This window comes from Hemiscyllium ocellatum, chromosome 44, assembly GCF_020745735.1.
Source record: "Hemiscyllium ocellatum isolate sHemOce1 chromosome 44, sHemOce1.pat.X.cur, whole genome shotgun sequence".
Taxonomy (NCBI): Eukaryota; Metazoa; Chordata; class Chondrichthyes; order Orectolobiformes; family Hemiscylliidae; genus Hemiscyllium; species Hemiscyllium ocellatum.
The window spans coordinates 866,600-882,533 of NC_083444.1; the positions used below are offsets into that span (position 1 = coordinate 866,600).

General features: G+C 55.3%; 1 protein-coding gene across 3 annotated transcripts in view; it reads left to right on the forward strand.

The window, feature by feature from the left end:
• The window catches only part of LOC132835346 (DISP complex protein LRCH3-like), a 44,259-nt gene that overhangs the window by 9,800 nt on the left and 18,525 nt on the right, over positions 1-15,934 (forward strand). For all 3 annotated transcript variants that reach the window (XM_060854799.1, XM_060854797.1, XM_060854798.1), the window contains exons 2-7: positions 8,968-9,112; positions 9,738-9,864; positions 10,459-10,564; positions 11,127-11,263; positions 12,567-12,682; positions 15,212-15,308. In XM_060854799.1, coding sequence (XP_060710782.1) covers positions 8,968-9,112; positions 9,738-9,864; positions 10,459-10,564; positions 11,127-11,263; positions 12,567-12,682; positions 15,212-15,308 — 728 coding nt within the window. The remainder of the gene's footprint in view (positions 1-8,967; positions 9,113-9,737; positions 9,865-10,458; positions 10,565-11,126; positions 11,264-12,566; positions 12,683-15,211; positions 15,309-15,934) is intronic.

The following is a 15,934-nucleotide window of genomic DNA, read 5'->3' on the forward strand; positions in this document are numbered from 1 at the left end:
AGTGGGCACTGTCGGAGGGTCAGTGCCGAGGGAGTGGGCACTGTCGGAGGGTCAGTGCCGAGGGAGTGGGCACTGTCGGAGGGTCAGTGCCGAGGGAGTGGGCACTGTCGGAGGGTCAGTGCCGAGGGAGTGGGCACTGTCGGAGGGTCAGTGCCGAGGGAGTGGGCACTGTCGGAGGGTCAGTGCCGAGGGAGTGGGCACTGTCGGAGGGTCAGTGCCGAGGGAGTGGGCACTGTCGGAGGGTCAGTGCCGAGGGAGTGGGCACTGTCGGAGGGTCAGTGCCGAGGGAGTGGGCACTGTCGGAGGGTCAGTGCCGAGGGAGTGGGCACTGTCGGAGGGTCAGTGCCGAGGGAGTGGGCACTGTCGGAGGGTCAGTGCCGAGGGAGTGCCGCACTGTCGGAGGGTCAGTGCCGAGGGAGTGCCGCACTGTCGGAGGGTCAGTGCCGAGGGAGTGCCGCACTGTCGGAGGGTCAGTGCCGAGGGAGTGGGCACTGTCGGAGGGTCAGTGCCGAGGGAGTGGGCACTGTCGGAGGGTCAGTGCCGAGGGAGTGGGCACTGTCGGAGGGTCAGTGCCGAGGGAGTGGGCACTGTCGGAGGGTCAGTGCCGAGGGAGTGGGCACTGTCGGAGGGTCAGTGCCGAGGGAGTGGGCACTGTCGGAGGGTCAGTGCCGAGGGAGTGGGCACTGTCGGAGGGTCAGTGCCGAGGGAGTGGGCACTGTCGGAGGGTCAGTGCCGAGGGAGTGGGCACTGTCGGAGGGTCAGTGCCGAGGGAGTGGGCACTGTCGGAGGGTCAGTGCCGAGGGAGTGGGCACTGTCGGAGGGTCAGTGCCGAGGGAGTGGGCACTGTCGGAGGGTCAGTGCCGAGGGAGTGGGCACTGTCGGAGGGTCAGTGCCGAGGGAGTGGGCACTGTCGGAGGTCAGTGCCGAGGGAGTGGGCACTGTCGGAGGGTCAGTGCCGAGGGAGTGGGCACTGTCGGAGGGTCAGTGCCGAGGGAGTGGGCACTGTCGGAGGGTCAGTGCCGAGGGAGCGCCGCACACTGTCGGAGGGTCAGTGCCGAGGGAGTGGGCGCTGTCGGAGGGTCAGTGCCGAGGGAGCGCCGCACACTGTCGGAGGGTCAGTGCCGAGGGAGTGGGCGCTGTCGGAGGGTCAGTGCCGAGGGAGCGCCGCACACTGTCGGAGGGTCAGTGCCGAGGGAGTGCCGCACTGTCGGAGGGTCAGTGCCGAGGGAGTGCCGCACTGTCGGAGGGTCAGTGCCGAGGGAGTGGAGGCACTCTGTGCTCCTATCAGTTCTGTCCACACAGTATGCGCTGTGTCAGAGTGAGATGAGGAAGTGTTTCGTCACTGAGAGGGCGATGTCTCTGGAGATTCAGAGCTGTCTGCCCCTCGGTATATTTGAGACGGAGCCTGATAACTGGAGGCTATTGCTCTGGAAGTTTGTGAGGAAGTGGTTGGGACCATATGGGGGATCCCATGTGATCAGACTGAATGGGATAGCAGAGCCCGTGGGCCGAATGTCTTCCTCCTGTCTGTTCTCTACCATTTTCACTTCCTGTTTTTCAGCCATTTCTCCCTGTCCTCAGTTTTTCTGGGTTTTTTTTGCCACTGTTGAGGTCACTTTGACCGAAATAGCTTGTTTTTGTGGATTTAATTGTGAAATGAGAGGTTTGGGCGGGAGGTGTCACCCTGTCATCAGGAGGGAGCCCTGTTCATTCAAACACCATCTCTGTCCCTGAGAATTCGGCAAATTCTCCCTGTCACTTCCTCAACACATGCTCTTTCCCCTAAACCCCCTCACCCCACTCCCACCCCCCATTGGCACTCTGTTCCCCACCCCCCCCCAGCGGGCGCATTCTCCCGTAAAGCCCCCCCCCCCCCCCCGGGTGCTCTCCCACACCCCCTACCCTTTGCTTTCCCAAAATGCAGCACCTCACATTTATCTGAATTAAACTCCATCTGCCACTTCTCAGCCCATTGGCCCATCTGGTCCAGATCCTGTTGTAATCTGAGGTAACTCTCTTCTCTGTCCACTACACCTCCAATTTTGGTGTCATCTACAAACTTACTAACTGTCCCTCTTATGCTCGCTTCCAAATCATTTACATAAATGACAGAAAACAATTGACCCAGCACTGATCCTTGTGGCACTCCACTGGTCACAGGCCTCCAGTCTGAAAAACAACCCTCCACCACCACCCGCTGTCTTCTACCTTTGAGCCAGTTCTGTATCCAAATGGCTAGTTCTCCCTGTATTCCGTGAGATCTAACCTTGCTAACCAGTCTCCCATGGGGAACCTTGTCGAACGCCTTACTGAAGACCATGTAGATCACATCTACTGCTCTGGTCTCATCAATCCTCTTTGTTACTCCCTCAAAAAATTCAATCAAGTTTATGAGACATGATTTCCCATGCATAAAGCCATGTTGACTATCCCTAATCAGTCCTTGCCTTTCCAAATACATGTACATCCTGTCCCTCAGGATTCCCTCCAACAACTTGCCCACCACCGAGGTCAGGCTCCCTGGTCTATAGTTCCCTGGCTTGTCCTTACCACCCTTCTTAAACAGTGGCACCACATTAGCCAACCTCCAGTCTTCCAGCACCTCACCTGTGACTATCGATGATACAAATATCTCAGCAAGAGGCCCAGCAATCACTTCCCTAGCTTCCCACAGAGTTCTAGGGTACACCTGATCAGGTCCTGGGGACTTATCCACTTATATGCGTTTCAAGACATCCAGCACTTCCTCCTCTGTAATACGGACATTTTGCAAGATGTCACCATCTATTGCCCTACAGTCTATATCTTCCATATCCTTTTCCACAGTAAATACTGACGTAAAATATTCATTTAGTATCTCTCCCATTTTCTGTGGCTCCACACGAAGGCCGCCTTGCTGATCTTTGAGGGGCCCTATTCTCTCCCTGGTTACCCTTTTGACCATAATATATTTGTAAAAACCCTTTGGATTCGCCTTAATTCTATTTGCCAAAACTATCTCATGTCCCCTTTTTGCCCTCCTGATTTCCCTCAAATATACTCCTACTGCCTTTATACTCTTCTAAGGATTCACTCGATCTATCCTGTCTGTACCTGACATATGCTTCCTTCCTTTTCTTAACCAAACCCTCAATATCTTTAGTCATCCAGCATTCCCTATACCTACCAGCCTTCCCTTTCACCCTGACAGGAATATACTTTCTCTGGATTCTCGTTATCTCATTTCGGAAGGCTTCCCATTTTCCAGCCGTCCCTTTACGGGTGTTCCACGTTTTACCCAAACCAAGTGTTGAACTAAAATTGGGGGGGGAGGGAGGAATCGTGGTGCTCCATGCCCCCACCCCCAAAGTCCCAACTCCTTCTGAATAAAATCTATCGCATCTATTCTCCTGTTTTGCAGCTATGTGCTTCACAGATGGGCAAGCTGTATCTCTCCGAGAGAGAGAGAGAGGGTGGGGGAACCGAATCTGACCCAAATTGCAGTAAGGGGTGCGGAGACTCTGCTATTTGACAGTGCCGGGCGGTGAGGGGGCTGTTGGGAGATGCTTGGAACAAGATAATCCGTTCTAACCACCAGACCGATGTGTCAGCGCTCCACCTTCCCCAGGGACAGATGTGAAAGTGCTCAGCAGGTTATTGGATTGGATTTATGACCATCTCGTGTTGCTGACGTGGTGTTCACGCCAATCATGGTGTGGCAGGGTGGGTGGAGGAACAGGTCAGAGTGTAGGCTACAGTATGGCAGCCACAGAGAGGGTGCAGACAGAGACATCAACGTTAATAGCATGGAGCACCATTCAAAAAGCTGGTAACTGGGGAAAACCCATTGTTCTTCCGTTGCATTTCTATAGCAACTCTCAGACGCCAATATCCCACAAAGCTACTCCGGCTGGTACTGAGCTTCGGAACGGTCAGGGACAGGTGGTCAGGAACTCCGAGAGTGACATCGCTGTTAACACAGGAGAGAGACGGGGAGATCCTGAGCTCGGGGCTCAGGCAGCTGCAGGCACTGCCCCCAATGGGGGAGCGATGGGAATCGGGGGATGGTCAAGGGGCTGGAATTGGAGGGGGTTACAGAGGTAGGGAGGGGGTGCAGGGGGTTACAGAGGTAGGGAGGGGGTGTAGGGGGTGACAGAGATAGGGAGGGGGTGCAGGGGGTTACAGAGATAGGGAGGGGGTGTAGGGGCTGGAGGGGGTGACAGAGATAGGGAGGGGGTGTAGGGGCTGGAGGGGGTGACAGAGATAGGGAGGGGGTGTAGGGGCTGGAGGGGGTGACAGAGATAGGGAGGGGGTGTAGGGGCTGGAGGGGGTGACAGAGATAGGGAGGGGGTGTAGGGGCTGGAGGGGGTGACAGAGATAGGGAGGGGGTGTAGGGGCTGGAGGGGGTGACAGAGATAGGGAGGGGGTGCAGGGGGTTACAGAGGTAGGGAGGGGGTGTAGGGGCTGGAGGGGGTGACAGAGATAGGGAGGGGGTGTAGGGGCTGGAGGGGGTGACAGAGATAGGGAGGGGGTGTAGGGGCTGGAGGGGGTGACAGAGATAGGGAGGGGGTGTAGGGGCTGGAGGGGGTGACAGAGATAGGGAGGGGGTGTAGGGCTGGAGGGGGTGACAGAGATAGGGAGGGGGTGTAGGGGCTGGAGGGGGTGACAGAGATAGGGAAGGGGTGCAGGGGTTACAGAGGTAGGGAGGGGGTGTAGGGCTGGGATATGATTGGACACTGAGATGTAAAGTTAAAAATTGAGTAGCTTTTGGGAAATAACAGGGGAATATGATATTCCGGTGGTGTGAAGGAGAACCCAGATCAGCGTGGATATGGGAAGGCTTGTGGGATTGTATCTCCCAGCAGGATCCTGGCAGATTGACAAGGCCCTGGTCTGATGTCAGTCAGACAATAGGAAGCAGCAATAAAGGAAGCAATTGCAGAGCTGTTCAGCAAAGGGACGGAAATCTCTCCTCCAACCTGTAACAGGGGGCCAGGGAAAGCCAGGGCATTGCCACTGAGCTGGGAAATCTCTCTCTTTGTCTCTCTGTCACTCGCACACTCACTTGCACACTCTCTGACAGTTCATTGGGGTACAGTCCCCCCCCCCCCCCCCCCCCCCCCCCCCCACACACACTGCCTCTCACTGGGGTACGGTTCCTGAAGGTGCCATCTGTGTTGCTGGGTGTGTGTGTCTGAGTGAGTGAGTCAGTATGTGGGGAGTCAGTGTTGCTGTGTTCTACGGGATGGGTGTTGGGGTTTGCTGCTCCTGCCCTTGGTGCTGGGTAGTGACAGGACTGTCCGTGTGTGTGTGTCTGTCTGTCCGTGTGTGTGTGTCTGTCTGTCCGTGTGTGTGTCTGTCTGTCCGTGTGTGTGTGTCTGTCTGTCCGTGTGTCCGTGTCCTGAGTGAGTGAGTCAGTATGTGGGGAGTCAGTGTTGCCGTGTTCTGTGGGATGGGTGTTGGGGTTTCCTGCTCCTGCCCTGGGTGCTGGGTAGTGACAGGACTGTCCGTGTGTCTGTCTGTCCGTGTGTCTGTCTGTCTGTCCGTGTGTGTGTGTCCTGAGTGAGTGAGTCAGTATGTGGGGAGTCAGTGTTGCTGTGTTCTACGGGATGGGTGTTGGGGTTTGCTGTTTGGTGCTGGGTAGTGACAGGACTGAACCAGCCGAGATGGGAATCCTGAGCGTTCCACAGTGTCTACACCCCTCGTGAGCAGAAGGGAACCTTTCTGCCGTTACCCGGTTTGTTGAGCTTTGTTTGGGCGGTTGCTATGACATTGCTGACTCAGAGATTTTCAGTTTCCCTCAGGTACAACTTAATCCCTTCACTCTTTGTGTGGATTCTGTTTATGAGCATCCTGATGCTGTCACTATGTGGGGAGTCACAGTCACATCCCAACCCCTTCCACTGAGGGAGTGGGCACTGTCGGAGGGTCAGCGCTGAGGGAGTGGGCACTGTCGGAGGGTCAGCGCTGAGGGAGTGGGCACTGTCGGAGGGTCAGCGCTGCGGGAGTGGGCACTGTCGGAGGGTCAGCGCTGCGGGAGCGCCGCACTGTCGGAGGGTCAGCGCTGCGGGAGCGCCGCACTGTCGGAGGGTCAGCGCTGCGGGAGCGCCGCACTGTCGGAGGGTCAGCGCTGCGGGAGCGCCGCACTGTCGGAGGGTCAGCGCTGCGGGAGCGCCGCACTGTCGGAGGGTCAGCGCTGCGGGAGCGCCGCACTGTCGGAGGGTCAGCGCTGCGGGAGCGCCGCACTGTCGGAGGGTCAGCGCTGCGGGAGCGCCGCACTGTCGGAGGGTCAGCGCTGCGGGAGCGCCGCACTGTCGGAGGGTCAGCGCTGCGGGAGCGCCGCACTGTCGGAGGGTCAGCGCTGCGGGAGCGCCGCACTGTCGGAGGGTCAGCGCTGCGGGAGCGCCGCACTGTCGGAGGGTCAGCGCTGCGGGAGCGCCGCACTGTCGGAGGGTCAGTGCTGATCCTGTGTGTTGGATCTTCCTATGCCGAACTGAGCTGTTATATTTGCAGGTGTTGTGTGTAAGTGGTTGTAACTCCTGGCCTGGGGGAGGTGGACAGTCTTCTGCCCCGTTCCCCACTCCCCCTCCCCCGCCCCCTCCCGTACTGACATTGAGTTGGTCACCAGCAGGAGCACTTTGCTGAGCCTGGTTCCAGAATGTGGGAATGTTTTTAAGGATTGATTTGTGTCTCTGTTAATTCAGCTTTTGAACAAAGACCTTACTGTGAGGGTGTCTTTGCCTGTTGCTCGCAGAGAGCCATCAGTGACGGGTCCCCCTCTGCTATCTACACATTTACACAGCAGCACTGAGTGCTGGTTTGTTCTGGGACCTCTACTCTCTGACCTTCCCCATCGGGCACTCTGCCAACGTTCACTTATTCTAATCCATCACCCACCGAAATAATGTCAACAGGATCCACATCACTGTGCGAGACTTCACTACAGAGGAAAGCTCCCTCTACACTGTCCCCCATCAAATACTCCCAGGGACAGGGACAGCATGGGGTTAGATACAGAGTAAAGCTCCCTCTACACTGTCGCCCATCAAACACTCCCAGGGACAGGGACAGCACGGGGTTAGATACAGAGTAAAGCTTCCTCTACACTGTCCCCCCATCAAACACTCCCAGGGACAGGGACAGCACAGGGTTAGATACAGAGTAGAACCATACTTGATGTGTGTTTTTCCTTTTCTCACTCTGTCTGTCTCTCTCAGCCCCCCTCCCCCCCGTGGGTGGCTGGGTGGTGGGTTGGTGGTTGGGTGGGTGGGTATACTGTCTGGTGCAGAGACCGTGCTGGGTGCTGTGCAGTGAAGGTTAGGGAACACTGTGGGGGTTGTCTGGGGTTGGGTGGAATCGCTGTGTGATTCCGAGACAGGCACAGCCTGTCACCGATTTCCCCTCCAGCCTCACCGGGCTCCGGTTTGAGGGTGGGGTGTATTTCAGCCTGGCCTGGTGTGTACTGGCCTGGTGTGTACTGGCCTGGTGTGGCCTGGCCTGGTCTGGTCTGGTGTGGCCTGGCCTGTAAACCTGCTTCAGTCATTGCCGTAGCTCTCAGTTTCAGTTATTGTGTTTTGAAGACTGCCCGGGTCTGGATGGTGTTTATCTGAGAGTGTTTGCTCTGTGATGATACCAATCCCAGCATCACAGCGCTGTCAGGTCACACTAATGTCAAGATTCAAGTTGAAAAGTATCTTTCAGTTATGCTCAGAACTTGGTGAAAGCCAGACTTGAGCATTTACATCATTCCAGGAAGGTGGACCGACCGTGAATTTAGAGAGAGAGGTGTACAGGCCGGCGTGCGTACCGAGAGGCGCGCACAGAAATACAGACACAGGCATGCGCTGTATAAAAAGGAGACTGGTTTGTTCACTGGTATTGTCATGTTCCAGTCTCACATGTTTGATTGATGAAATAGATTCGGCCAAATAATTTATCTTCAAAAACAACTTGCATCATCTTGAAGGTAGTTTCACAGGAGATCCAGTGACAATACCATCTCCTGTGTCAATGAATTTCCAACCGTCTCGTCTCACTTGTGAGGAGCCCAGTAACAAACTGCAGCAACGTGACTGACTCAGCGAGGAAGCCAGATTACACACGCCCTTTGTTTAATGGTGACACGGGTTGACATAGTTACAGGTCGATCTCTTGTGGCTGACGACACTCCGTGTTGTGCCTGTATGAATCAGACTTTAATTGTCAGGTTACAGAGCAGTCCTGGTGCAGGGAGAGGGATCCGCTCAGAGTGGCTGCTCCTGGTTTGCTGGCGTCATGTCTGGGAGTGTTGTATGTGATTACAGAGTGTTCTGGAACAAAGGCCTTCCCAAAGGGATCCTGAATCTGGTGTTACTTCCACAAATGCCCCTCACTAAAGTCAGGTGACCTTTGGAATGAGGGTCAGTCTCCAGGTGGACCTGTCTGTCTCCCTCTGTCTGTGAGGGGGTGCACGTCTCTGTCTGTCTCTGTCTGTCTCTCTATCTGTGAGGGGAGCGAGAGTGAGTGTTTGCCCTGGGGAAGACGGTGCTTCAGTGAAACCGGTCATAGAGGTGTACAGCACGGAAACAGACCCTTCAGCCCAATCCAATCTAGTCCCACCTGCCAGCACCCGGCCCATATCCCTCCAAACCCTTCCTATTCATATACCCATCCAGATGCCTCTTAAATGTTGTAATTGTACCAGCCTCCACCACATCCTCTGGCAGCTCATTCCATACACGTACCACCCTCTGGGTGAAAAAGTTGCCCCTTAGGTCTCTTTTATACCTTTCCCCTCTCACCCTAAACCTATGCCCCTCTAGTTCTGGACTCCCCCACCCCAGGGAAAAGACTTTGTCTATTTATCCTATCCATGCCCCTCATAATTTTATAAACCTCTATAAGGTCACCCCTCAGCCTCCGACGCTCCAGGGAAAACAGACGCACCATATTTACCTGAAACGTGTCGGACTCGGAATGTGTTTAATTCTCCTCTGTTTACTTTTGTAGATTTGTCGAAGAATCGACTTTCGGAGATTCCTTGTGAAATCTGTCAGTATATCTCACTGGAAACACTGAATCTGTATCACAACAGCGTGCGCAGTATTCCCAGAGCCATCACCAATCTCCAGGCTCTAACTTACCTCAACGTCAGGTAACGGTGTGGATTACACAGCTCCTTCCCCACCCCCCTCACCCCACCCCCCCCACCCCCGGGCCACCCAGTGCACTGGCAACAGGAGACACCAATCCCAATTAATCTAATCAAGTTCCCCTCCATCTTCCCTGTTCCAGGGAGAACTATCGCAGGCTTTTCCCGTTCACTGACTGCACTCACCCAGGACTGTGGGAGGAAATCTCTCTCTGTATTCTCCCCCCCACTCCACCACCCCGCAGAGAATACTAATGTCCTGCTGAATATCCAGGGCACGGACTTAGACAGGGGCAAGAGAGGGAAATCAGCCAGGGTTCCTGCTCCTGATCACTGCCCAGTGATCCCTGGGTTAGAGAGAGAGAGAGGGGAAATCAGCCAGGGTTCCTGCTCCTGATCACTGCCCAGTGATCCCTGGGTTAGAGAGAGAGAGAGGGGAAATCAGCCAGGGTTCCTGCTCCTGATCACTGCCCAGTGATCCCTGGGTTAGAGAGAGAGAGAGGGGAAATCAGCCAGGGTTCCTGCTCCTGATCACTGTGCAGTGGTGTGTTGCTGTTGGGGATGGGTTGGGTTTGGGGAACACAGTTTCTATCTGCCACTCTGTGACCACGTGCTGTGTCTCTGACAGTCGCAGCCACCTGTGTGTGTTACCTCCGTACCTGTGCTGCCTCCCACTGAAGGTGCTCATTGCCAGTAACAACAAGCTGACCACCCTGCCCGAGGATATCGGCTGTCTCAGCCAACTCCGAGAACTGGTACGTACATCTCCTGCACCTTCCACACCTCACCGGTCTCTGTGTGTCTCTGTGTGTCTCTGTGTGTCTCTGTGTGTCTCTGTGTGTCTGTGTGTCTCTGTGTGTCTCTGTGTGTCAGAGAGTGCACGCGCCCATGCGTGTGTGTGCGTGAGAGAGAGTGCACGCGCGTGTGTGAGAGAGTGCACTTGCCCATGTGTGTGTGTGCGTGAGAGAGTGCGCGCGCATGTGTGTGTGTGTGTGCGCGTGAGTGCGCATGTGTGTGTGTGTGTGAGTGAGAGAGAGAGTGCGCCGCCCGTGTGTGTGAGCTGTTTTTGAGGGTTTGAGACCCCATCACGTTGCCCCATTTCTGTCCCTTACCCCATCAGACAGACCGACAGCAACTGATGGGGGGGAGGAGCTGATAAAGAATCCTGCCACCTCCCCGGCGGGGGGGGCTAGATGGGTTTGAGGCTGTGGGGGTGGGTGAGTATGTGAGAGAGAAACTGGGGGTGTAGGGTGTGTGGGCGTGAGTGTGTTGAGGGTGGGGAGAGGGTTGCTGTGTGAGTGAGTACACGGTCTCACTGACCCTGGCGCTGGGTGTGCTTCCCTTGGTAGGATGTGAGCTGTAACGATATCCACGTGCTGCCCTCCCAGATCGGTAACCTGGAATCACTGAGGGATCTCAACGTCCGCCGTAATCAGTTGGCCAGTCTCCCAGAAGGTGAGTCCCTGAGCACACAGTCCCAAACCTGCATTCATCCACACTACCCACTCACCCAGAAACCTCACTGTCCTTCATTTACATAGTGCCAGTCACCACCACAGGTCATCTGAGAGACCTCCACAGCAGAACATCAGACCCTCCGACAGTGCGGCACTCCCTCAGCACTGACCCTCCAACAGTGCCCACTCCCTCAGCACTGACCCTCCAACAGTGCCCACTCCCTCGGCCCTGACCCTCCGACAGCGCGGCGCTCCCTCGGCCCTGACCCTCTGATGGTGCGGGGGCTCCTGGTCAGGGTCAGGGTGAGGGTGAGGGTGAGGGTCTGGATGGAGCAGCTGATCCCCTGACTCTGGTCATCAATGGCTCTCCAGTGACACCTGGTGGACAGTCCGAGTCAGGGCTCAGTGAACTGTGCTGCCTCTACAGTTGAATAGCTTGTTTGGAGCATGCTGGGTGAGGGGTTTGGGATTCGATAGGAGCCGCCGCATGGGAGCAGTGTTTTACCAGCCTCGAGCAAAGACTGGCATTCACACCCATTGTGTCGTTTTGTTCCTTCCAGAACTTTCTGAGCTCCCTCTCGTTCGCCTCGACTTCTCCTGCAATAAAATCTCCCGGATCCCTGTTTGTTACCGACACCTGCGGCATCTCCAGTATATCCTCATGGACAACAACCCCTTACAGTCCCCACCTGCACAGGTAATCGCTGTGGGGCATCTCTCTGTCTCTGACTCCGCACTGCCCCTGTCCCTGTCCCGGGGAGTGTTTGATGGGGGGATAGTGTAGAGGGAGCTTTACTCTGTATCTAACCCCGTGCTGTCCCTGTCCCTGGGAGTGTTTGATGGGGGGACAGTGTAGAGGGAGCTTTACTCTGTATCTAACCCCGTGCTGTCCCTGTCCCTGGGAGTGTTTGATGGGGGACAGTGTAGAGGGAGCTTTACTCTGTATCTAACCCCGTGCTGTCCCTGTCCCTGGGAGGGTTTGCCTCCATTTGTGCTGGTTTCCCCGATGGGGTGAAGTTAGTGGGATCTCTGGTGTTGTTTGCTGGCTGTTGTGGTATTGGAGAATATATTTCCTCTCAGTAACTGTCTGAGGGAGGGCTGTTTGCTTTGTGAGGCTCCGGGTCTCTGGGCTTTGATTCAGTGGTGAGGAGGGAGCAGAGCTGCATCCCTGAGTGTGCAGAGGGATCTGGGTCTCGTGTTCCAGGTGCTGAAGGTGAGCATGCAGGTACAGCCGGAGGTCATGAAGGCAAATGGGATGTTGGTCCTTGTTGTGAGAGAGGGTTCGAGTCCAGGAGCAGGGATGTGTTGTTGCAGTTATACAGTTGAGACCACCCCTGGAATACTGTGTCCAGCCCTGGTCTCCTTGTCTGAGGGACGATGTTGTTACTCTCGAGGGAGTGCAGGAAAGGTTCCCCCAGGCTGATCCCGGGAGATGGTGGGCCTGACGGATGAGGAGAGATTGACCAGGTTAGGATTGTTTCCATTGAAGCTCAGACAAGACGGGGAATCTCACAGAGACTTCTCGAGCTGTACCAGGGTCAGACAGGGCAGATGCAGGGAGGGTGTGTCCAGAACCAGGGGGTCACAGTCTGAGGATTTGGGGTGGCCCATTGAGGACGGAGAGGAGGAGACACGTCTTCACCCAAAGGGTGGTGAGCCAGTGGGATCCACTCCCACAGGGAGCAGCTGATGCCAGAACATTGAGGGTATTCAAGAGGGACCTGGATATGGCACTTGGGGGCGAATGGGGTCAAAGGTTATAGGGAGAAAGTGGGATGAGGTTGTTGAGGTGGACAATCAGCCATAACCGTGACGAATGGGATAGCAGGATCGAAGGGCCGCCTCCTGTGTTCTGAATTTGTGTAAGTGTAGCGTTGTGTTTGATCAGAGCTCCCGGTAGCCTGGAGCCCCGTGCTGTGACAGTTCACACAGTTACACGGGACATCGGAGACCCGGTCTCACCTCTTTCCTTTTCCCCTCGCTCTGCTGCCCCTCTTCAGATCTGCACCAAAGGGAAGATCCACATCTTCAAATACTTGAATATCGAAGCCTGTAAAATTGTGCCTGATCTGACCGATTTGGAACGGTCCATCCAACCTCAGGGATCTAGCTCCTGGTGAGTACGGACTCTCAGCTCCCACTCCCTCACCCTCCCCTCTCCCTGCGTTCCGTAGGCCTGCAGCAGTGTTTCTGATCTCCGTTGATGGTCGTCCCGGATAAATCCAATCCCAGAATAAAATCTGGCTTGATGGATCTATTTTATGAAAAATTCAATTGGGCCTGGTGATGCGGTTCTGACCATTGTCTTCAAAGCTGTAGACCTCCTTTCAGTAAAGGAGCAGGGGTCTGTGACATTAAACTCAAAGCATTGACCGAACTCCATTCAGAGCACGGTTTGAGAGATCTTCAATCTCACAGCAAAGCCCAAGTCTCGTCTCATGTCTGGGCTTGACACTGTTACAGAGACTCCAACCTGTAGAAATGCCTGTGTGGTGTCCCATCTCTAGGTTTGGTTTAACCGTTTCTCCCCAGATTCTTCCAATGAAATGTCACGCTGACTTGTGTGAGTACTCGTGACGCTTGTGGGCTTAGACTTTCTCAGCTTGTAACAACAAGATTTCTAACCAAACACTTCTGGTTTGGAAGTTTCCCAAAGGGAACTTTTCTACCAAGGCCATTGGGCTTTTCCTGAACTGTTCTACAACAGCAAATGTATTTTGTGATGACCTCACGCAGATCTCTTCTAAATTGCCCCAAAAAACCTCCAGTTCCTGGGTTTGCTAAGTTAAAGTCAATCCTTAAATATTCTGATTGGGTGACCTTCATTGCTGACCATACCTGAGAAACAATAACGGTGAAACTACCATCCATTACCCCTCCAGGAGGTCCCAGCTCTCTGCTAAACACTGGATTGATTGCCTCTTCCAGAAGGACTATCTGAACAAGTTATTTTTTAAAACATGCTTCAAATAATATATGGCACTATAAATTCCAATGGTCAAGAGGAGGCTATTCAGCCCCTTGGGTCTATCCTGTCATTTCATAAGATAGAGACTAATCTGATTTTACCTTCAGCATTACACTCTTCCATTGAGTACAGGAGTTGGGAGGTCATGTTGTGGCTGTACAGGACATTGGTTAGGCCACTGTTGGAATATTGTGTGCAATTCTGGTCTCCTTCCTATCGGAAAGATGTTGTGAAACTTGAAAGGGTTCAGAAAAGATTTACAAGGATGTTGCCAGGGTTGGAGGATCTGAGCTACAGGGAGAGGCTGAACAGGCTGGTGGCAGTAACTGTGTCTCAGTGGTTAGCACGGCTGCCTCCCAGCAGTTCGATCCCACCCTCTGGAGTTCGCGTGTTCTCTGTGTCTGCATGGGTTTCCTTTGGGTGCTCCGGTTTCCTCCCACAGTCCAAAGATGTGCGGGTCAGGGTGGGTTAGCCATGGGAAATTGTCCCATAGTGCCCAGGGATGTGCGGGTCAGGGTGGGTTAGCCATGGGAAATTGTCCCATAGTGCCCAGGGATGTGCGGGTCAGGGTGGATTGGCCATGGGAAATTGTCCCATAGTGTCCAGGGGTGTGCAGGTTAGGGTGGATTAGTCAGGGGTAAAATGTCGAGTAATATGGTAGGGGTATGGGTCTAGGTGGATTACTCTTCAGAGGATCAGTATGGACCTGTTGGGCCGAATGGCTTGTTTCCACACTGTAGGGGTGACCTTATAGAGGCTTATAAAATTATGAGGGGCATGGATAGGATAAATAGACAAAGTCTTTTCCCTGGGGTGGGGGAGTCCAGAACTAGAGGGGCAAAGGTTTAGGGTGAGAGGGGAAAGATATAAAAGAGACCTAAGGGGTAACTTTTTCTCACAGAGGGTGGTGTGTGTATGGAATGAGCTGCCAGAGGAAGTGGTGGAGGCTGGTACAATTACAGCATTTAAGAGGCATCTGGATGGGTATATGAATAGGAAGGGTTTGGAGGGATATGGGCTGGGTGCTGGCAGGTGGGACTAGATTGGGTTGGGATATCTGGGTCGGCATGGACGGGTTGGGCCGAAGGGTCTGTTTCCATGCTGTACATCTCTATGACTGTAATCTTTCACTCCCTCCCCCGCCCTCAGTCACTGAGAACCCATCTGTCTTGGCTTTAAACAAAAACCCTGAGAGGATGTGAATCCATGGCCTTCCGAGGGAGAGAATGGCAGAGAGTCTGGACTGAGCGAAAAGCAGACCTTGAGGAAAGCTCCGCCCACCACCTGTAGGCCTGGTGTTCGAGGGTAAATACACTGACCCCACCACCCACTGAGGGAGCAGTGTTCAACCCCCACCTCTTTGTGTGCCCCCTCGATCAGGGCACCCCAGCCCCCAGGGAGTCTGCGCTCCGTCGGTGTGACCTCTCCCACACCCTACCCTCGAGGGGGTTAATCCTTTCAGCTCCGGGATGGTTCTGGTGAAAGTGTAACGGGGCCTGGAAGGGAGGTTGGCTCCTGGAGACCTGCTGCGATGGGAGTTGTGTATCTGCTGAGCGTCTGTGTCGGGACAGTCGGTTGGTATTGTGGCAGCACGTTGTTCGCCTGTTCCCCTCCTAATGCCCCCTCTCTGCATCTGTCTCCGTCTCTCCCACCTCCCCCACCCTCACCCCCCCCCAGCCTCTCGGATGAATTCTGTCCAAACCGACAGCACAGTGGCCTGGACTCCGGCTTCAACAGTGTAGACAGCGGCACCAAGCGCTGGTCGGGGAACGAGGTGAGCTGGGCACTGCTGGTTACCCCAGGGACAGGGGAGCGGGGTGAGCTGGGCTCTGCTGGTTTCCCCAGGGAGAGGGGAGCGGGGTGAGCTGGGCTCTGCTGGTTACCCCAGGGAGAGGGGAGCAGGGTGAGCTGGGCTCTGCTGGTTACCCCAGGGGCAGGGGAGTGGGGTGAGCTGGGCTCTGCTGGTTACCCCAGGGAGAGGGGAGTGAGGTGAGCTGGGCTCTGCTGGTTACCCCAGGGAGGGGGATGAGCTGGACTCTGCTGGTTACCCTGGGGAGAGGGGAGCGGGGTGAGCTGGGCTCTGCTGGTTACCCCGGGGGAGGGGAGCGGGGTGAGCTGGGCTCTGCTGGTTACCCCAGGGAGAGGAGAGCGGGGTGAGCTGGGCTCTGCTGGTTACCCCAGGGAGAGGGGAGCGGGGTGAGCTGGGCTCTGCTGGTTACCCCAGGGAGAGGGGAGTGGGGTGAGCTGGGCTCTGCTGGTTATCCCGGGGAGGGGGGTGTGGGTGTCTAATGCTGGGCAATAAAGCCCTCACTGACACCCCACAGCATCGAGAAACCCAGCCTGCAGAGAAGGTGGGGGGGAGGGGAGGGGAGGGGGAGGTCAAAGTAGGGAGGGGGTGCG